The 22,959-nt window shown below is 41.0% G+C and overlaps 1 protein-coding gene across 8 annotated transcripts in view; it reads right to left on the reverse strand.

Annotated features, from left to right (window-relative positions):
* Positions 1 to 22,959, reverse strand: part of LOC108972603 — a 228,897-nt gene that overhangs the window by 147,940 nt on the left and 57,998 nt on the right. For 6 of the 8 annotated variants that reach the window (XM_018939246.1, XM_018939240.1, XM_018939242.1 and 3 more), the window contains exons 2-4: positions 11,769 to 12,434; positions 8,449 to 8,622; positions 2,191 to 8,387 (exon numbers count right to left, since the gene is read on the reverse strand). In XM_018939246.1, the coding sequence (XP_018794791.1) occupies positions 2,191 to 8,387; positions 8,449 to 8,622; positions 11,769 to 11,841 (6,444 nt within the window). In that variant the 5' untranslated portion in view covers positions 11,842 to 12,434. The remainder of the gene's footprint in view (positions 1 to 2,190; positions 8,388 to 8,448; positions 8,623 to 11,768; positions 12,435 to 22,959) is intronic. The other 2 variants (XM_018939245.1, XM_018939243.1) reach the window with 2 other exon arrangements.

The following is a 22,959-nucleotide window of genomic DNA, read 5'->3' on the forward strand; positions in this document are numbered from 1 at the left end:
AATAATTAATCAATAATAATTATTAGAAAAAATATATAGTATTTTTCTCCAATTACATTTATTTTTTACGTTAATTTTTTGACTAATAAATTGAAAAACTGTGTATACCATCACCTAGAATGCAAAACGGTTATATATTGGTTATCAAGCACTCGTTTTAAATTGATTTTTGGTTATTATATTGAGGCAAAGAATTGTTAAATTGATTTTTGTTAAGTTATCAGATTTATGAAGTGGCGTTATATTTTGTGTTACATTGTTTTTGTTTTTTGCTGTGATGTATTTGACAGATTTTGACTAAAAAATGAAAAATGTAGCCACAGTCAATTGATTCAACAGTTTTGTAGTGAATACATAGCACTTTTTTGGCTGTGCTCTAAATAATAACGGAATCATATCAACAATTGTTTGGTTGGTGAAAGGAAAATCTTAGAAGTTCATCGAATATTTGCTCAGGTGTTCTGCCGAAATAGTTGATAACGCCAAAAAACTGGAATTAAAAAAAAAGGAGGCGCCATGTTGTGGAAAGTTGCAGTTTTGGCCCGAGAAGCCTCACTTTTTACAAAACAAAAAAAGAGGGGGAAAAAAATTAAAGATGACTAAAATCTTGGTGTTAGGAAGAAAAGTTGATAACAATGATAACAAACAAATTTTTCGGCAGAAGCTCAAGAAAGAAGCCACTACTTCAACCCCGGCACAGAGCGGGACAGAGCTCAATTTTTTGAAGAGCACCTAGACATTGGTCAGTTGAAAGATTACGCGACATGTTGTGGACTGACGAAACGAAAATTATTTTATTTGGTTTCCAGAGGCGTCGATAGTATGTATGTATGCAGGAAGGCCAGAATATGATTCATTAGATCCCAGATATGTTTCACGGACAACAGTGAAGTAACAAAAACCACCTTCCCTCACTAAGGAAGGTTCCTATACTGGATTAAACATGAAGGCCAACTTGAATGATGCAATAAACTGAATTAAACTCCAAATATAGTTGAAATTAAGTGCTTTCTGGTTTAGCCATCTGAACATAAGTCAGTTGAGAGTCTTTGAGCTAATTGATAATTTTTAAGCAGAGGTTATGGAAGAGGAAGGGAGAGACAACCCGTTAAATAGGAGGTCGAGTGCTGTGAAGTTGACGTGGAAGGCCTTTCCTCTCGAGATATGTAGGCGTTTGGCGAACTCCATGCCTAGATTCATTAACCAACTACGGCCATACGACGAAGTACTAGTTATTTTCTATTATTATAAAGAACCAATTGGTTTCTATTCTAAACTAATCAATACTGCTATTATAAAATTAAATTTTTATCAAAAAAAGCATTGAGTTTTGGACTAGGCAAAAACATTGTTTTAATATATAATTGAATTGATCTATTCTTAGGCTTTCAAAATGCTTATCAAATCATAGGCTGATAAAAACCCATTAAGTTCTTATGATAAAAAAAAAACATTATGATAATAAAATACAAATTAAAAATTGAAAAATAGGAAGTCAATAGTACTTCTTATCTATTTTACAAACCACAAGGAGGTTAAAACCATAAAATCATTAGAGGTATGCATTGAAACGACCACAGTATGAAATAATTGCATATCACAAACCCAATTTACAAAACCTAACTGTTATTTACAACAAATATCAGCATGGACATACAGAAAAATTAAATACAATTTGGAATATTACAATCATATGTGGTTTTTTATGAGGTTCTGAGATTAACTGCCAGATTAAACTGACCTAACCTGACATATGGTATATATTATATTAGTGTGAGTCAAAAAGAATTAATATTTTTTCGCTGGGTACTCCAAAAAATAGGTTCTTAAACACATTTGAGAAAGCTTCTGCAAATATGAGATTTTTCTGTAAGGTCTTAGAGCTGTTTTTATTTTTATTATTTTTTTTTTCAAATCATCAGATAGCAAACTTCAAAACTCTCATCCAAAAATTTGAAAAAAAAAATTTCCTTTTTTTTTTTTGGAAAAAATTTAATACCCCACAAAATGGTCTCTTACGATGTTATATTTGCTTTTTAACTAGAACTAAACGAAAGTATCGCACGTTATACTAATTTACTCTCGCAACCAGGAAACATAGCCATAAGTCAACCTATTATTTACCGCCTTCATAACCACTTTACGCAAAACCATTCAATATTCAGTAAAATAAAAATGGCACTCACTCACCAAAACATTTTTCTGATTCTCCTTGTCCAACAGGAATTCCATACTTTTGTGCGGACGACGCACCGACGCTATCTGACTGCCATTAGCTGTTGTTGACTTGATGACAACAGCGCCACCGCCCCGGCCACCAACATCGCGCCCGTAAACACGCACATCGTCATCGTCATCGTCCTCATCCAAGTCCGCATTACCGCCGCAAGCCGCGCTCATATTCAAACGTTTCGCCACACCGCCACCGCCGGCACCACCAACAACAACGTACTGCTGTTGATGCTGCTGTGGACCGACAATGTCCACCAGCGAACGCGTCTTACCCGATATGACCGTTTCGTGTGTGTCCAAATTGGTTTCGATTAAACCGATTTTGTTATTGTTATTGGTATGTTGCAAATACGCGTTCGACATGGTTGTGTAGGTGGGCGCGACAATGCGTCCGTTGCCGTCGCCGGCATTCGCCACGCCGGAACCGGTTGTTAATAACATAACGGTTTCGCGTGTAACACCCGGCAAGGAGTAAGCGACTTGAGCCGTCTCTAGTGCCGCCGACGGAGTCTCGTACTCCACCGAATATTTGCGTTCTGTTGTTGCCGTTCCAACGCTCGCGTTTTCACTCGAACTATCTGCGTCGCGTTGGTTGTTTTCTCTTCCCGTTTTTTGTGACAGCACTTCCGTTACGGCCGACGTGCTTGTCACATTAGCGGGCGCGTCGTTTGTTGGCGTTGCCGTTGCTGTGACTGCGTTACCGTTCGCTTGCAAGCCCGCATCTAACTGTTTTTCGATTTCATCGTCATCGTAGTACGAACGTTCGGCATCGAGGAAATCAGTGTAGAATTGACTACGCGACTTGAAGTTGGCTGCATTCGGCATGCCATTGCCATCCTTGTGCGCATGTGCCGGCACACCGCCGCCACCGCCATGTCGTCGGCCACTGCCAAAGTACTTGGTGATTATGGTCGTGCTAGAGGTGGTGGCCGGTATGCCGCCGTAACGATAGGGCTTCGGCGGTTTGCCGGTAACTAGCGGCTCGCCGTTACGGTCTGTGATGGCGCGCATAGTATTCTTGTCACTGCCGCTTTTGTTCGAGTTGATAGTGGCGGGTTTCGCGTTGCCGTTGGTGGCGCTGTTGTTATTGTTTGCGTTTGTTGTTGTTGCTGCTACTGCCGGCATTTGTTGTTTTGCAACAGCTGGACTGAAGTTGGCCGGCAATGTAGCCGAATTGCTACCGTTCGCTGAAGTCGTTGGCGATGGTGGTTGTTGCTGTTGTTGTTGTTGTTGTGGAAATGTACCTGCTGATGGTATAGGACCTTTTAGCGGTATGTAAATATAGTCGGGGCCGCTTTGAGCGGTTGCACGTGTAGTGTTATTTTGCGTTGACGACTTGTTTTGTTGTACAGACGCTTGTTTTTGTTTTTGTTGCTGTTGTACATTTTGTTGTTGTTTTATATGTGGCAATGTTGCTGACTTACCGAAACTCTTACGCATTGTCGACTTGTCCACACCGTTCAGCTCGCCGCCGTCTTGCTGCTCCTGCAATTGCTGTTGTTGTTGTTGCAATTGTTTTTTGTTTTTGCGTCTCAGCGAGAAACGCAAGCCGTGCGCGAAACGCGACAGAAAACCTTTAGAACTTGGATGTTTCTCATCCTTGAATTTCTTGTTCAAGAGCTCATTGTTGTTGTTGGCCGCCGCAGCAGCGCTGCCGCCTTGGCCACCCACACCCACTGCAGCGTTCGACATTCTGTAGCGTGCCGTTTGCGCCGCACTCAAATTACCCACACTTTTCGCACGCCTATCGGCCACGCCCACACCCCCTATAGCACTTTCACACTTGGGCCCGTTATTTTGACCGTAATATTGCTCACTTTCGCGACGCTCGAATTTGTCGAGTAGTTGTTGCGACGCGTAGAGTATGTGATGCGCGCGATTTATGGGTGGCTCACTCAATATCGGCAGGTGTATGCTGAGCGGACGCGTTGGCTCTGCACTGCTAACAGCCGTGTTACAACTATCGCTGGCGTTATCGTTGCCGCTGACCGCACCCCCACTGACACCGCTAAAACTGCTATTCCGATTAGATTGCGCGTCGTTGTCGCTTTCGTTGTTAACAACGTTACTTTCGCTAGTTGCATTTACGTTGACCGTTGGTTCCGCCTGTACAACATTCGTTGTTGCTTCAATGATCGTCGATTTGTGACTAACATTTGATTGCGCCGTTCCAGCGTTCACCGTCTCACTGTAGTCTGCATTATTAGCGACAGCGCTGTCGTTTGAGTCGAGTTTTAATGCTTCTCCCTTTGTCTCAACGCTGTAGTCAGTGGCTTTGTGCGATGTTTTTTCCACGCCATTGCTGCTCTCTACCTGCTCTTGAGCGTCACACTCTCCCAAGCCTATTGGACGCTCTTGCAAACGCGCGCGTTCTCGCTCTTGCTCTTCAGCCGCTTGTCGCTCTCTTACAATAATCATTGCTCTTACTTTTTCAATTGGCACCGCTCTTATTTGCGCGACACTCTTTGTTGCGTTGCCTGCGGCAAGCGCGCTCTTCAATTCTGCGGCATAGCGCGCCGCAATCATTTCATTGACGCGTGTATTCTGTATTACCGTGGCATCTGCATTGTCCAGCAGCTCATCGTCTGTATCTTCTTGCTTCTCCGCCCCCGCCGCATGCTCATTATCCTGGTGTTGATGTTGTTCACCGTATTCTTCGGAGGATTGCTCTTGCCAGGAGTACTGTGAGACCACTGGACAGAAGCTGACTTCCTTGCTGAAAGAGGTGCGCGATCCTGCGGGCAGCAGTATGCCCAGCGGCTTCTGTGTGGCCCCCAGCGGCAGCTGATGCATTGAAGTGTGTGCGCTTGACACGTACATGTCGTCTTCCACATCGTTCGCATGCGGATCGTAGGCATTTAGGTTCGGCGTGCTGGACACCATATTGCGCTGCTTCGCGGCATTCGCTTGCGAGTGAAAGCGACGCTTCGGTATCGAATTTGACTTATTCAACTCGCTGTTGCTCAGCTCCTTCGGATCGAAGTTGCATTTCTCCAAACTCTGCGTATAGCTGGTATGCAAGTTGGTTGGATCCTGATCGAAGGTCTTACCGTAGGCCACACTCGCTGTATTTGTGGTTGTTGTATCACTCGAAAATAATGGCGCGTCGCTAATTAAACTGTGTGTGACCTCGGATTTGCGTGCGTGCTTCTGGCGCGCGGGCGGTTTTCGTATGGTCAATTGCACATGCTGCGCCACGGCCACTTGCTCGTCGGCGCAAGCCGCACTGCCACCAACACTGTCCATATCCGAATAACTTGAGTTGGACTGTTTGCGCTGACGAGGCGGTGGCCGCGGGCTGCAGCTCGGACGCTCCGCGTTGTCTTCGGTTGTGGGCAAGAGTAAATGCTCGTCGGCTTCAATCGGTTTATCATTTAAAATCGAAACGTTGCGATCGTATATTTGTGACAGTTCATCCAGCAAGAAATTGCCTTTGCAAATTATATGCTCATAATCAGCGCTGGCCGTACTCTTGGGCGTGTCCATGTTTTCGCTGTCCGAGTCGCGTTCACCTTCGCCTTCACTTGTTAAGTAGTCGCAGCAGCGTTTCAAATTAGTCTGTACACTAAGGCGTTTTTTATCCGCCTCCAGCTGCTTGCCCGAATAATCAAGTTGCGTCAGGTCCTGATAGCTAGCGTTCATATAACCCAGCGATTGACTGGCCCAATGACGTTGACCCTCACGTTGCGCTCTATCGCCGAACGCCGCCTCGAAACGTTGTAGATTGCGTTCACGCCGTTCGGACCAACTGCAAGTACGTCGTATGCGGTACGAGGTCACGGTGTCGAAGAAGTCCTCGTCCTCAGCTTCGTCTACACTGGAATTACTGGGACTAGTTTCACTTGTGGCCTCCTCTTCGGGCGATGATTTGCTCTGTCTATAGCGCGTATTAACACGTTTTCTGCGTCCCAATTTATTCAGTTCGCTTGGCACACTCGATATGCGCCTTCCACCACTGACGTAACCGCCAAAACCACCAATAACACTACTTTCGGTTGCACCAATACAGCCAACACCACCACCGCCGCCAGTGTTGTTGTAGACACGTTGTCGTTTCCTAGCTTCTGGCGTGGACTCGTTGTCCGTTTCGTCACTGTGACTTTCACGCGCCGATGCTGAGCCCGATGCCGGTGTCGATGTCGTACTAAAGTCCGAATCGTCTAAATTGTATGTTGCTATATTTGCACCACCGTCCGACCGTTCAATATCTATAAGTTCATGTTCTGACGTCTTCGTTTCGCTCCGTGCATGCTCCAGACTGTGGCCGTGGGTATCGTCTGTGTCGTTCACGTCGCTACCGTTGCGTTTCTCCGATAAAACGGGAAAATATGTTTCGTTAACTGTATCGCAGGTTTTAGAACTTAACGCGTCGCGTATATCTGGCAAACTGTTCCGTAGACTCGCACAAAAATTCTCGAGAGTCGAACGCTTTTGCGCCGCTAATAGCTCTAACTTGGCGAATGCTGGCGTTTCACGTTGCGTTCGTTCTAATTGTGATTGTAGTTGTTGTTGTTGCTGTTGCAATTGTTTCGGTGTTGGTAGCCATGTGAACGAGGCGGCCGATGCGCATGTGGATGCTGAGGTGTTCGATCGCGCGGTGCCGCAACTGCTGCCTGATGAGGCCGACGCCGCGGACGACGATGAGACATCAGACGCCACAGGCGAAGGCGAGTGCGCCAACGAGCGCCGCTGTTCGAGCGACAAAGCGGCAGCGGTCGCCTCTCGCGTTGGGCTATTTTTAACATGCTCATACGTTGGACACGCCGATACATAGCGCGAGCCAATAGCTTCTTCTGTATCTGAATTGCGCTCCTCATCACTTTCGTCCACATCGTCTTCACGTTCGTCTTCCCCGCCGTTGAGGGCTGGTGTTTGTGATGATGTTCTGTGTAGTGGCGGTGGTGTGGTTGACGCACTGAATGACGTTTCGTCGTCTGTTGCTACGATGAATGTGGCGTCATTTATTTTTGGCTGACATATATCATGCCCTACGACGTAATGGTTTGTGGACGCGACATCGGTGTTTATGTGTTGATTGTGGTTGGGGACGCTTTTGGAATGTGGTTGTTGTGTTTGCTCTTGTGGATGTACTGTTTTTGTCACACTGTCAATGGCCTCGACGGTATGTCTTTCCACGGTGTAGTCGTACTGCTGGAATTCCTCCTCCTCCTCGCAGAATTTCTCGAAATTCTTCGGTATACTTTTCGATTTGGCGCGTCGCAGCGTCGACGGTTCACAGTAGCCCGAGTCTTCCGATAGATTCTCCGCCGAACTCTTACCGGCACGCTGAAAAGCCATGATGCGGCCATTACGCGTGCCCGCCGTGCTACCCGAGTCCGTCAAATCTTCCGCCGAGGGCTTGGATGCGGTTAAAATGCTATTACCTGACGAAGTGCTCGAACTGGTAGATGACTCAGAGTCAGATTTAACTTCACCCACCGTAGCCTCCATCAAATTGGCCTTACTCGCGCCGAATAGCACACGCTGATCATCATCGAAATTCAACTTATCCAAATCGAAGTAGGTCTGATGCAGTCGGCCATCGGAGGACTCAAAACGTTTCAGCAGCGAGCTTTGCGAACCACGTCGACTATTACTGCCCGAATTGCTGCCACTGTTGCCTCCACTACGCGTGCCGTCTTCGCCATTCAAGGCGCCGGTGCTGCGTGCGCCATCGAAACTGAGCAGCGAGGGTGAGGAGTTGCCCAAACTGGACATGCTCGCATGCTGCTCCTGCAACTGCAGCTGTCGTTCCAATGACTCAAACTGTATCAGCGAGGAGGAACGACTGAGTGAGTGATAGGATATGCTATCCGAATCGGAATATTCATCGAAACGACGACTGCCAGTGCTGTTACGTTGCGCCACCACAGGCTGTGTCGGCTGACCCCAGCTGTCACGTGTGCAGGCTTCGTAAGCGAGAAAGCGCTCCAAACTGTTGCTGTTCGCCTCATTGAAATCAAACGGACGTTGCGTGCGACGCAAGAGCACTGTGTCATCGTAACTGCCAGACGCAGGCTGTGCGGCTTGGCTTTGTGCTTGTGTGTTGGCGGATTGCGCGACTGAGCTCAGCTGACCGCCGATTATGAAGTCATCGCAGCGTCGCGCACGTTTGGCAGGACAGGCGAAATCGCGCTCTGAGATCGAATCGGGATCTGTAAAGAAAGCAGTGTTATCAAATCCAATCGGCTACAATTAAATAGAGTTTCTTATTACCTTTGCTAACTTCGACTCGTATGACAGAGCCTGTCTCCGATTCCGTTGAACTCCAAAAGTGTTCTCTGGTCTGCTCGTACTGATTCCAGCTATTTTGTGCATGCTCCTCATCCTCCGACGTCTCTTCCAGTATTGGCTCCAGCATCTGTCTCGAACTGGACAAATATATGGCATCTGTGGAAAACAAAAGTTGGGTTTAAGTGTTGTTAAGAATTCGAAACCAAAAAACAAATGTTGAAGTTCAAAAGTCAGACCTAAGCTTTGGGCACGCCATTTGCGCATTCTTTCGTATGAATCGTTTTATGCCCTATAAGTGTATTTTCGTTCGCTACGCTTCTAAGCCACGCGCCGGCTACCAACAAACACAAAGGCTAAACCGTTTCTAAACGCGCCCAATACTCAACTAAGCAACAAGACCTTTTCAGCAATGTACCGCTTCAGCGGCTTGATCAGCTCGTCGTAGCTGCAATGAGCACCAACACTGCGGCGGCCATGGCTGGCACTGCAGCTGTCTCGCATCTGATTGCATTCTGTGCATACGTGTTCATGTGCATATGTGTAGGATCATGCTGATCGCTGGATAGCGGGTTCGCGGTGGGCGGACCGAAATACTTCACAAAGACTGCAAGTCAGGCAGTTTGGGGAACAGACGATGAGTCTGATGTTGATGGAAACAACAACCAACAGCAAAGCAAGCGTATAAGTAGAAGATGAATAAAAACAAAGCAAAAAGCCAAAAAAGATCCAGTTTGAGGCGCTGCGCTGCTGGCAGCAGCAGGGAAGTCAACACAATTACCCATCTTCAACGTCTTGGGCCGCAGCGTTGATTTGTCTGTTTTGCTGCCGCATGAATTTTCCCTTTCACAGTTGATCATACAGCTAAAGCTGAGCCCCGGCCGCCAGCACAGCGCTCATGAGTCTCGAACTCAAAGCATTATGTGCTAAATACATGTGTATCTATGTATGCATGATTCATTCATGATCACGATTCATTTGTGCTGACGTAGCGCTTGCCTTGTTCGGCCCTAGCTGACTTGCCTGAATCTCGCATGTTGGGCCACGGCGGACAATCGTCGTTAATAATAAATTTATTAATTAAGTGCAGATAAAGAAGAAGCGGCGATGTTTGTTGTCATCGCTGCTGTTGTTGTTTTTTTTTTTTGTTTGTTTTTTGTTGCTTCAGCTTGATGTGCATTGATGCGCCACAGTGTGCAACATCAAAATGCCGGTAAATGTCAGCGTTTGTGCAACAACAAGCGAAGCTCTTTCATCTGCCTTTTCGGCCTTCGTCTGGCACTCGTCGTCAGTCGGCGTCTTGATAGGCGTATTACCGCCCAGGTCAGCGTTGGCATACAAAATATTTGCTTCTATACTTAGCATTGCAGTGGCTCACTAAGCTTGAGCGGCCTCCACTGCAATGTTGCAAGCTGATGAGGAAGAAAGTCGAAGTCGCGATGCTGCCTCGCCTGTCATTTCTTTTATTTATGGCAAATTGCGGTAATTTATTAATTGCAATAAGCGTTTTGCAAATTTATGTGACAAATGAACTTGTACATAGTCGGACATAACCTCAAATTAAAGCGACAGCATAAATTGCTAATAAATAATAGAAAGTTGCGTATGTATTGTGTGCTTCGAATACTATTTTATTTATACCAGTTGTCGAACAGCGAAACTAAAGACCATCGAATCAAAAATCAAGTTTTATCCTATAGCAGAACGGGCATGATGAGCGACTTATAGAATTTGGTCTTTGTTCGTCCAGAGAGGATTTTACTTCTCAATTGCCTACTTAGTCCGAAGTGGCAAGAGTGCTGCTGATACTGGTTCCAAGATAGACGAAATTATCCAAACTTTTGAAGTTATGGCTGTCAACAGTGACGCGAGTGCGGTCACGCTTTGCTTTATAGTAGAATATATTTGGTCTTGTCCGCGTTCACAACCAGATCAATACGCTACGCTTCCATATCCAGTCGGGAGAAAGCAGAAGTAATGGCGCTGTTGTATCATCAATATCTTCGACGTACGCCAGCTGTTGGATACTCTTATAGAAGATGTTACCTGGTTCTGCAGCGCGTTTTATTTTCTCCGGCAAGAAGTCACACGAAAAGCAGTCTAATCCCCTGAAACCTCGCTTGGTATCGAACCACTCGGAGAGGTACTTCCCGATCTTGATGGAGCTTTTGGTGTTGCTCAACGTCAGCCGTATTAACTTTGCTGGGATTTCAAGTTCTAAAGTATGACCATGTGCCAGCAACCGTGGCAAACTTCATCCAAAGGACGGTGGGCCAACAGAGAGATATCGGACAACCATTTGTCGATAGATAGACAACAAGGGAACCTAGATTTTCACCTAGCCCCAATGCTCAGTGTTCATAGGTGCTTTGGAAGCTATGTTCGGACAGTATAGAAGACTCTGAGCAGGGTAGGTTTAGCGGTTTATGGTTCTGCACTCCGGCTTTCGACGCTTCTTTTACACGAGAGAGTGTACACGAAGCCCGCGCAAAGTCGATTCGTTGCCGTTCGCAGATACTCGGACTGACTTTTGGAAGGACTTAAATTTAAAGCACATAAAATACAGATTGTGTAAGAGCTGAAGATCGACCTTCCAAAGTGACATTGCTCGCTCTATATGCGTTTTCTATAGACGCGAGAACGTAACCGTCAATGGCGACCGTTATCGCGCCATTATAACCGACTTTTTGATGCCTCAAATTGAAGCTCATCTCGGAGATGGAGGTTTCAACAAGACCGCGCCACCTCCCACACATCGCATCAATCAATGGATTCATTGGCAGAACATTTCACGTTTTGTGCCCATCGGTTGACCACCAAGTTCGTCTGATATCACACCGTTAGATTTTTTTCCTGTAGAAATATTTAAAGTCTAAAGTCTATGCCGGTAATACCGCTTCGATTCAGGTCTTGAAGCAAAACATCACGCTTGCCATTCGCCAGTTACCAGTGGAAATGCTCGAACGAGTCATCGAAAATTGAACCCAACGTATGGATCATCTGAGACGTAGACGCGGCCAACATTTGAAAGAGATAATCTTCAAAAAATAAATGCCATATAATGTTCTTTCGAATGATAACAAACCTAGCCCACTAAATTTAAAGTTTTTTTAAGTATGGAATCTCGAAATGGATCACCCAACAACCCAAAGTAGGTAAATATTCTAATCGCCTATCTCTTAATTCGCTTTATGTTTTGATATATATTTTTTTCTTTGTTTGTAGCATATTCTAGCTCTCCCAACTTTATCAAATATTACTTGAGTCTACATAATGCAATCCTCTAGGTCTGCATTTCCACTCACCTTGTTGATCGAATGCCGACATATTCCATAAGTTTGGTGTATTAATCACACCAGCTAAATCCAAATGCTCCATGTTGTTTTTGTGTGCAGATCTTCTTTTATATGAAATTTTTCTAGAAGATTTTTCCTTCAGCTTAAATGTAAATCACTTTCTTTGCAGCTCACTAATCTGTTGTCTGTGTTATCTGGTTTTGACGTCAGCTGCAGCAAGCGCATGCCGTTATCGTTGCAATTTCGCTGCTTATGTAATCACCAATGCAAGGAGTATTGCAAGGGACAATCGAAATTTCTCAACGTAAATGCGTTTTTGCTTCGCTTGTAGCGTTTCTTTGCTTTTCTAACGGCACTTACTGCAATTAACAATCAATTTACTTTCCTTTGTGTGTATGTTTGTCTGTATTTTGCGTGGAATTTTTGTTGCTTCAATTCCGTCTCGATGCTTTCACACGTTCGCTTCGATTAAAATGACAAGCGGCGAACTGCTTCCACGGTGCAAAATAATCCTAGATATTTCGCTTTTGTTTATTATTACTCCGTTTCTTTATGGGGTAAGCGCTTATATGTATATGTATGTTTGTTTGTATGTATGTCTAACTGCTTCACATATAGCACCAAGTTCAGCATTCGTACAGAAGTTAATAAATTTTCGATAAGCGAAAATGATATCTGAAAAGATAAGAACGTAAATTTGTTTATGTAGAAAAACGTTAGCTTTTAATCAAAGTGATTAAGAAGTGTTGTTGTTATTGTTGCTATATTTGTATGAGCAATGTCTACGAGGCCAGGTGACTTCGCTGCATTAAGGCATACGTTAACGGTGATGCATAACTGAGTACAAGCAAATGTGTGTAATGAGGAATTTTGAGCTGCTGACTGAAGCAGGGGTTCTCAAGCTAAATTAAGTGGCAGAAACTACAAATTTTTGTTAAAATAAGATATTTTTTTGTAATGATGAAAAAGAGAAAGTCTTTCAAATGACATCAACTAGCTCTTAGAATCTTATATTCTTGATTTAGTACTTTTACTTTTACTTTATATACTATCATCAGGTAAGACACTAACAAGTTTGGGAAGCACTGCTTTAACTGCTGCCATATAATATATATATATACATATGTACATGCATATTTGCATTTATCCACATTTGCGAATGTCATGAAAGTGAATTGCACATTTGTTTATTCGTGTAATGGAATTTTTATGACTAAGATGAGCACTCTCCTGGATCATTGCACGACGAATGAAAAGCGTCCACAAAGAAAAACAAATTAAAACAAAAAAAAACGTTAATTTCGGTAGCACGAAAACTTTAATAGCTTTCACAGGTACATTCCTTTTAATACAAAGGGGTATAAAAATATCTATATATCGATTTTAATATACCTTTGTTTTGGCGAATAATGCATACTAAATTTTATGAAGATATCTTGTCAAATACAAAAGTTCTCCATAAAAGGACTTGAGTTTGAACAGTCAGTTTGTATGGCAGCTATATCCTGTAGTGATGCGATCGGAACAATTTTTTCGGGTATTAGATTATTGCCTCAAATATTGATCCATGTAAAAATTTTGTTAAGATATTCCGTAAAATTAAAAAAAAATTCAAGGACAAGAACTTGATATCTGTCTTTTATAAGCTACATGGTTTGTCCGGAAAGTAATAAGACTGAATCGATTTAAAAAAGTTATTGAACCTTTTCACGCAAGGAAACAAATAAGTCCGGGGGAGCTACATCTTGGCTGTAGGGTGGCTGCAGAAGCGTTGGGATGGGCGGTGTGAGCCGGGGCGTTGTCGTGGTGTAACTTCCAATCGGCTACGATGTCTTATCGGACCGGAAAACTAATAAAATAATTTTGACAATTGTGCTCTTCAAACACGCGGAATTTTTAAAATTCCCGTTGCTTTCTGAACACACCTAGTACATATATTTTTATACTAGAAGCAGGTGAGCACAAAAGGCAGCAAGTAGAGAGTTTCTGTTTTGAACTATTTTTGGATTACTGAGCAATACCAAATGGTAGGATGGAAGCAAACGAATTTTCTATTATTTTTTGTTATAACAGTTTGTAGTTTTTTTTAATGAACATTTTTATATACATACACATATAAATATATCACGTAATTTTCTCAAACCAGTAATAAGTATATATATATATATGTATATGATTTCTTACTTGCGAGAATTGCACAAATGCATTTATTTTTATCTACAAAAATATTTGTTTATGTAAATATATATGTATGCTCACACAAATCCAGAAGCGCATTCAGCAATTGTAATTGCCAATTAATGGCTCGCACGAATTACTACGAAATGTTGGAGCGTTTTATAAACAGATTGAGAATTAGTTATGAGATCATCTAGTTGTGGAAGGAAATATTGCTTAGGAAAACTTGAGCAGCGCAAGGTTAGATTGATAGTAGTCAGACGGATTGACAACTATCTGAAAAGTCGACACTAGGAACGCTGTGTTAAATATACGCTCATAGAGATTTTGTCCAAGCCCGTTAATAGTTTAATACTTCTCCATCGGAAACTTTTTAATCTTTCGACTCATAAAGGCTGCCGCCAGGCCTCGATATTTGAAGCTACAATCTCATAATGTAGTAATCAATCATTTCCCAGACTTTAAAAGACAGCAGATGGATTATAGTCTCTATAAGGACAATAGGAGAAAAAAAAAAAACGAGGAAATAATTATTCGAGTCTATCAAGACTTCGCAATTGAGAACCAAGTCTGGTCTGATACTAGAAAAGGCTGGTCTGGTACTAGAAAAGTCTGCAGAATAAATCTAAGTAATAATACAGTAAAAACCGCTTAAGTACCGAACACGTTTATGTGACCAACATTTTTGGCTTTCATGCGCGCATCGAAGGACTAAGGAGCTGTTTTAAGTACCCACAGCGCTTAAGTACCCAATAAGGTGGGAGTTTTTGTGAGGCATTTAAGCGGGCTTTACAGTATATTAGTGCAGTCCTGAGGCTTACGAAAATACCAGGAAATCATGATTTGTGGTTAAGCATGTTCGATTCACCAATAGCAATAGTAGATTCACCTTGGTCTCCTTATTCAGTTCTTGACTTTTGAATTATTTTTATACAATACGGTACTTTTAAAATTTTTCCAGTATTTTTTTTTTTCAATTTTTTTTTTTTATTTTATTTTTTTTTGTTGTCAATTGCATTTAACATAATTCGTTCGGCAACCGTTCGTCGTTTAGCTTCGTTTCGATACATCAACATCGATCGATTACAAAGAGGAAAAGAACACAGTTACAACAACAATTTGCGCGGCACTAAACAACTTCACGCTTTTCGGAATGAAAATACGAAAAAAGCAATTCGGTAAACCGCTTCCCGTCCATATCGCTCGACTTTCGTTGCGGACATTCGTTTCGATACTACTCGTAGAACATCATTTAACATTTTAGCGCGAATTTACATATTGGTTTATATGCCAAGATCCACGAAAGATTTTCATAAATACAAAATAAGCGATTTTATAAGAAAAACAATGCTGATTTTTCAAAACTCGCTAAATTGCTGGGCTTTTGGCCGCGTTGATGAGTGTCAGTGCTTCATTAGCGTTCTAGTGCAAAAGCCTTTTGTTGGCGATTTTTTAGGGCTAGGGTGAGGGGGTTTGATGCGACGCGATAGCTGCGTATGGACATCTGTATTGGCTCACTTTATAAACGTTTGTTGTTCTTGTTGTAGTAGGTTGAAGTGGCGGCGATTTGTAGTTGTGGGCATGACGCATAGTGGTAAGATATATAGAAAACTAGAAGTCATCATACCTTTCATTTGCTTCTTCAAAGGCACTTACATATGTTCAGCTGTTTTCATGCATATGCATGTGTATGTGCATATGTAAGTGTCTATATCTATTATAGGTGCTTCAAAAAGTGCGTCTTTCTACCTCTGACGTGCGCGCCTCTTGGGATTTTTACCGTCAAATTTTATTTTTAAATTTTTATTATTTTTATTTTCTTGTCAATTGTTTGTTCAGCGTCCACTGCCATTGTCGCAGCGCTTTCTGATTTGATAAAGCCGCGATAATTTATAGTTCTTCGTTGATATTTTGTTAGTTTTTGTGAAACGTTTTCAAAGTACGCTTGGGATTAAACTTTGAAGGGTATATTTCTGTCTATATAAGTACATAAATATTCCTATTTGTATATACATATATATTTGCGTAGATTGACATAACTGGAAATCATTCGTTATCGGGTATTAGCGGTATTGACAGTTTTATTAGCAAGTTTTCGAGCAAATCCCTGAACAAAAATTATACAAAATACAACCATGCCGCTCACAGGTTGTGGGCTATTAGCTAAAATATAATATTTGTTATAACAGCAGATGGGTAACCTAGAAAGTATATATACAAACATAACGGGACTTTCCCAAAAAGCTGCTCATTTGTCGGAACCGCCGATATTAGATAACGTTAAGAAATTGTTTAACATTATTACGACAATTCACGTTCTGTAAGGAATGTTTTCGCGGGCTTCGCTCAACTTATGATCAACATAATCGGGGTACTGAACTTATTATTCGCAACACCATCACCCATCGAGAGACCCAGAATTCATTATTGGATAATATTCGATTGAACAGACCACGTCCAGCACGCAGTGAAGGAAATATACTTAGCTCAGAGTGTACAGGAAGACCGTGTAGAGTCGATTCGGCGCCGTTCGCAGTAACTGACGTATGGAACGGCTTAGCGCATTTTACGTGGAGATCTCAATCTTGCGCAAGAACTGAAGCCGCACGGCTTTCCCATCTGACTCCGCTTCGTTCTATCAGCTCTTGAAACGTGCCAAGGCGATCCGAAGTTTTCGAACCAAATTTTATTCAATAATGACACTCATTTTTGGCTCAATGGTTATGTAAACAAGCAAAACTGCCACTTTTGAGACGAAGAGGTTCAAGAGCCGCCATTTCATCCTGAAAAAACAACGGTTTGGTGTGGTTTGTGGCCCGGTGGAATCATCGGTACATATTTTTTCAAAAATGATGCCGTTAAGAACGTAATCCTCAAAGACGACCGTTATCGCGCCATGATAACCGATTTTTTTATGACAGAAACTGATCTCGGCGACATTTGACGGCGCCACTACCCGCACATCGCATCAGGCAATGTATTTTTTGAGAGAACACTTCGGTAGGCAAATAATTTCACGTTTTGGGTCGCCACAAAGATTGTATGATATCACATTTTTAGAATTTTTCATGTAGGGATATGGAAACGAAGAACCTCGCTTCGATTCAGGCTTTGGATCAAAACCTTACGCCTGTCATTTGCCAGTTACTTGTCGAAATACTCGAATGAGTCATCGAAAATTTGATTCAGCGGATGGTGTTTCTGAGGCGCAGTCGCGCACAACATTTGAAATAGATAATCGTGAAAAAATAAATGCCATTAATGTTCATTCGACTGATAATAAACATTTTTCATTAAATTCGAAATTTCTATGTTTTTTCTTTAAAAAAAAAAAAAAGTAGGGAACCTCGAAATTAATTACCCTTTACCCATATAAAAGCGCTATCTAAGTTTCAGGTAGGATTTGACGGTGTTTTCGTATGATCTTTCGAATAGTGTAAAGAGTCCTTGCTGGTACTAAAAGTGAAGTTAATAAATTAAAGCTCATATTTGCAAATGGGATTACCACGCCTCAGTAGCACGTAGCAGTATATTGGAATTTATCAATATGCTGGGGCTACGGGAGTTGTTGTGACTTAGGAGAATGCGCAATAGATCTTAGGTCGCAGTGCAACCCTTATTTATTTAACTAATCTATTTATCTAGTAGACTAAATCCATGAAAACTTATTTGAGATATCACCTTATAGGCAAACCAATATTTATGGATAGGCTTAGTAAGATCTGAAATGACTTCAATATAGTAGAATTCAAAAATAAAAAGAGAGAGCATTGTAACCACTAGCTCACCGTGAAAAATACATTAAACTAGCAATCTTAGCAGCGCTAATAAAACATCCTTGCTAATAATCAAAGCAATTGAGGAAGGAACGAATTGTGTGGCGATCAATTCATCAAAGTAAAATTAGAAAGTGACGGTGAGTAACTGCTACTGACAGCACAACAATTGTATTGTATTGTTGTATTGTTAACTGTAAAAAAATGAACGGATTTTGTCGGTATATGTTTTGTTTTACTGTAATCTGGTGCTAATTCAAATCAATTGACAATACTTGTCGAACGCTTATCGATTTAATTGAGAAATTAATTTCTGCTAATTTTTTTTTTTGCAATGAAAATAAAATATGACAGCGCTGATTGGTTGTCATACTGAATATAGTACATTATGGCACAAATGTATATAGTTTATTTACACATATATATTTTTTACTGTGCTCCACTGCATTTGCACTACTTTCTAAGAGCTTACTTTCGAGTAAAAATATTTTTTCTTGTTTTTATTTTGAAAAAACGGCAAAGTGCGCTTTTGAAAGTGTGGCAAATTGTCACAAAGAGTTTCACAGTTATCACACTGTAGATTGACAATTTAATTGTTCACTATGACTTCGATTTCTTTTACATTCTTAACAAATGTTTTGGCAAACATTAAAAAAAAATTTAAAATCTATGGAAAATTTTCATTTCAGGCAAAAGTGGTTTTTGCTTCGCGAATTTGAAAGTTTGTTATCGCAGTCAGACGGACATACATATGTACAAATACAACAGCAAAGCTATCTAAGTGTTGCACTGATTTGTGCAAATAGTGAAAGGCTATATGACGAGTAAATAATTGATAAGATTTTTAAGGAAACTAAAAGTAAAACAATGTAATTGCCAGCCGAGACAGAAGTCGCACAAAAAGCAAGTCCGTGGACGGAAATGTGTGAAAAGGTGTACTTTGTGGGAAGTACAAGTTCTTTGTAAATAACTATGAGGTTTTGAAGAAATTTGCTTTATATAGTATATGTTCGATTAGAAGATTATTGGTGTGAGACAATCGCTTTTCATAGAAGAACTTGATTTCGAACGTTCAGTTTGTATGGCAGCTATATGCTCTGATGGTCCGATTAGAGCAAAATCTTTGGAGATTGCATTATTGCCATAGACAATAATCCACGCCGAATTTTGGGAAGTTAGCGTGCCAAATAGAAAAGTTTTTCATACAACAACTTAGTTTTTATCGAACAGTTTGTATGCAAGCTATATGTAATACTGATCCGATCTGAATAATTTGCTACGATATTATAGCTCTGATACAAGTAATGAACTATGACGAATTTCGTAAATATATCTCTTCAAATAAAAAAGTTTTCCAAACAAAAATTTGATTTTAATCAGTCAGTTTGTATGGCAGCTATATGTTGTAGAGATCCGATTTGAAAAATTTCTTCGGAGGTTGTACTATTGCTTAGCACAATAATCTGTACCAAATTTCGTAAAGAAATCTGCTCTGATAAAAAAGTTTTCCATACAAGCACTTGATTTCGATTGAACAGTTTGTATGGCGGCTATATGCTATAATGGTCCGATAACGGTGATTCCAACAAATGATCAGCTTTTTGGGGACAAAAGCACGTATGCAAAATTTCAGATTGTTATCTTAAAGACTGATGGACTAAGTTGCGTCTATACAGATGGGCAGTTAGAGGGCCATGACAAAGTACATATATGTTAATATATAAATAAAGTAATGTAACAATAATACATATGTATGTATAATCTAAATAAAAATATTTCCCAAGCCACAATGCAAAAAAACCCGCAAAAAAATTTATAAATATTTTCTTGCTGCAAAGCCTGTATTACTTCAATCGCTGAAAAGCCAAAACCAAGATTAGAATAAAATGTTAAAAATTCATAAAAAATGCGCACAAAAATACAAAAAACTCATTCACAAAAACCCAAGCGATCGCTGATAAAAATAGTCACAACCAAAAAGTACAAAACTAAGCATATCAAACACATATTATATATACATGTGTGTGTGAGCGATAGCGCTATGCATTTACGCTGTGTGAGTGGCCAATAATAAACTTAAAAAAAAAGGAACCACAGCGGTGAGCAGCAAGCCGGAGAACCAAAAGCGAGCGGCATTGCGTCATTTTATAAATTTTGAGATAAACGAAAATAAAATTGTATTCAAAGGGAGCACATTCATTAAGCAAGCTATAAAAGCAACAACAAGAAAATAATTCACTTTTAAGTGCAAAGCAGGAATGTGGAATAGAGGCCTCAAGTGAAATTTTTTCCATTTGGGAAATTGTTAAATGTTTGTTAGAAGACAAGGTTGAGTGGGTGAGCGAAATGATTTGTATATAAAGTATGAGCGATCCTCGGTACAAGTAACTCAGGCGCCGTCAGATCTGATGTACTTCACTATTTTACTGAGGTCTGATAATATGACAGATATAAGTTTAGTGACATCAGTTTTGATATGTGAAATCTACTGGCTAAAATTTTAGTAAATACCAGGTTAGATTGGGTTAGGTCACAAAAAACTAAAACTTCAGCCGTACATTGGATCTGACACCTTGTTTCAATACAACTCCACATTCAACTGACAATGTGTCAGCTATTCCCGCATTCGGGTTTTAACCACAACCGCCACAATACTTCCCGAGGGGCCAGTCGGCATGAGTAGGTTGGAGCGAACTCCGCGCGCTCCTGCTCAATATATGTGTAGCCAAAGCTACTACCAGTTGAGCTTCTATATTGCTCTGAACTGTAGAGCAGGGGTTGGACCCCATACGCACATTACACGCTATCGACTACCCAACGGTCTTGCCACCCACGTCCTACCCTATCATCTAGAAGCCTACTACTGACTAGATATCCCTTCCACTCTACATTATCATCGGAAATCCAGTCATTCCAGCGCAATAACGCAGTCGTCAAGTGTGGATTGAAACACATTCTTTCATTTATGGTCAGCATGAGGTCTATGACGCAAACTCACGCGGACAATCGGTGAACGAACCGGCGACGCACCAAAAGTAATGCAGGATAAAGAAGACGAAACGGGGAATGGTCCTTGCTAAGAGCAAGTAATTAAGACGAACTCTTACATTCCACTCTCTGCCAGAAGGACCTCACAGCGGCACATGTTTTGGTTGTCAAGCTGCCAGATGAAAGAGCAATGCTGATTTGTCTTACTTTTAATTTATAAATAATAGAAGAACTTCGACTTTGTAGAAAGTCTTCCACGATGAATGTCTGGATCTGTATGACTTGAATACCTTTTTAAATATCAATAAAGCTTTGCGTATACCAGCTAGAAAAGTATGGAGATTACGTATGAGGCGCTTACATTTATTGAACCCAAATCTTCAAAAGAATTGCAACCGTGTGTCTCCATCAACGTCGTATGTGAAGGCAAAAAGTAAACATTTCTCATTTTCTTTCATTCAAATAAGGTATGCATACATGCTGATCCATTCTAATTTTTATTTTCGGCAAACAATTTCAATCGGTCGCACATTCACCTGAAACGCCAATTTCGGCAACTTTGCTGTTGTCGGCGCACCAGTGAGCGGTGCCAGCCAAAAATATAGGACGCCGTAGTGCATCCAAACGCAAACACAAGCCGCAAGAGCACTATTAGCTCACTCAGGCAGTGGAGCTTGTTCGACGGCAACCAAATGGCAACAGCCGGCGAGCGTTTGTAAGTCGAAAAGCAGAAGTGGGTAGTTGCCGTTAAAGGGGGGCACAAGCAGGCAGCATGTTGAACAACCAATTACCTATTTATTTTTGGTGTACAATTTTTCTTGTTAACTTCTCTATTTTTGTTGTGTTAATGCTGCTTCCTTTCGCTTTGTATTTTTTCGTGGTTTATTTTTGCTTGTAATGTGTTTATTGCCGTGAATTTTCGAAATGAAAAGTGTGCCTGTGGTAACGAAATTAAAAGTATGATTAGTTGCATCAATTTAAGGGGCGTTTCTGTTTCGACTATTTAAAATTCAATTGCTTCGTTTTATAGCTCGCCTTGCCGTTATTGTTGTACAAGCATTTGTCGGTCAACGACACTTTGCACTATATTTGTAAGTGCTGTTGCATCAAGTGTAACAGTTTAGTGGAATTGGCGAATTGTTGAAGTACTTAACGGTAATATGTACGAGAATGCTTGAAAGTTTTTACTTAAAGATTCGAAAATGATAATCTAACACTTAATACGCCGATAACAAATAATAATAAAAATTTAATAAGTTTGCTACTGTCTAAACGAGAAGGTTCAGCTCAGGTATAATAAGGCAAGGTCAGGGCTTCAGTTGCTTAGGTCAAAAGTGTGTATTGAATAGACGCATAACTACAATAACTGTACTAATTATTTGAGAAACATTCTATGACATTCATGAGAGCAAAGCAATAAATCTTAATTTGTTTCTTGGCTGGCATTAGATCATATATAAATGAGACACGCAGACATCTTTAAATATCAAATCGTCACAGGAACAAGAAAAAAAAAACACTAACCTCTGCTGCTCGGAAGTTATAAAACCCTTCGCAGGTGCATTTATTTTAGTACAAATGTAAATAAAACGATTTGTATCTTGGTTTTAATAGGTCAGTTTGAATGATTAGTTTTTCGATTTCAACAATATGTTCGGTAGTCTGACAACAAAACAAGGCGTACATTTTTCTAATTAGTGAATATTCAACACGATGATAAGTATTTCTACCACTATCATTTACATCGTATCTTTTAAGAATAAAGTCCACTCTGTTGAGAATTTGAATTTTCAATGAAAAACAATACAATCTGGTAAGATACAAATAGAGAGAGAGAGAGAGAAGCGACGGAAGAGTAGAGAAGAGATGAAAAGTTCATTGGTGCTGGAAGAAAGGTACTGCTGGGTTATAAAGCGAGACCTTAACCACAATTGGTACGTTAAATCTGGTAAAGCATATATACATGATCTCATTGCCACTGCACGACGCTCGCTTCCATTTGATACTCGATAATACTGACTAGAGAACTTGGGGACCGCTGAAATTATCGAAATGGCGAGCAAATTTTAACTTAAAGGTGTTTATTTGGAAATATAATGAAGAGCTTTCCGTTTCACTCGATACATATCATTTTACCACTATTAAATGCTAATAATGGTTGTTTTTTTAGACGATGGGTTTTTAATGAGGCTCCCTCTTAGCAGACTTTTTACAGCTGTTATTTCCTTTATACACTTACATCAAAACAATTACTTACA

This window comes from Bactrocera latifrons, unplaced genomic scaffold (assembly GCF_001853355.1).
Source record: "Bactrocera latifrons isolate USDA-ARS-PBARC rearing strain unplaced genomic scaffold, ASM185335v1 scaffold_41, whole genome shotgun sequence".
Classification (NCBI taxonomy): Eukaryota; Metazoa; Arthropoda; class Insecta; order Diptera; family Tephritidae; genus Bactrocera; species Bactrocera latifrons.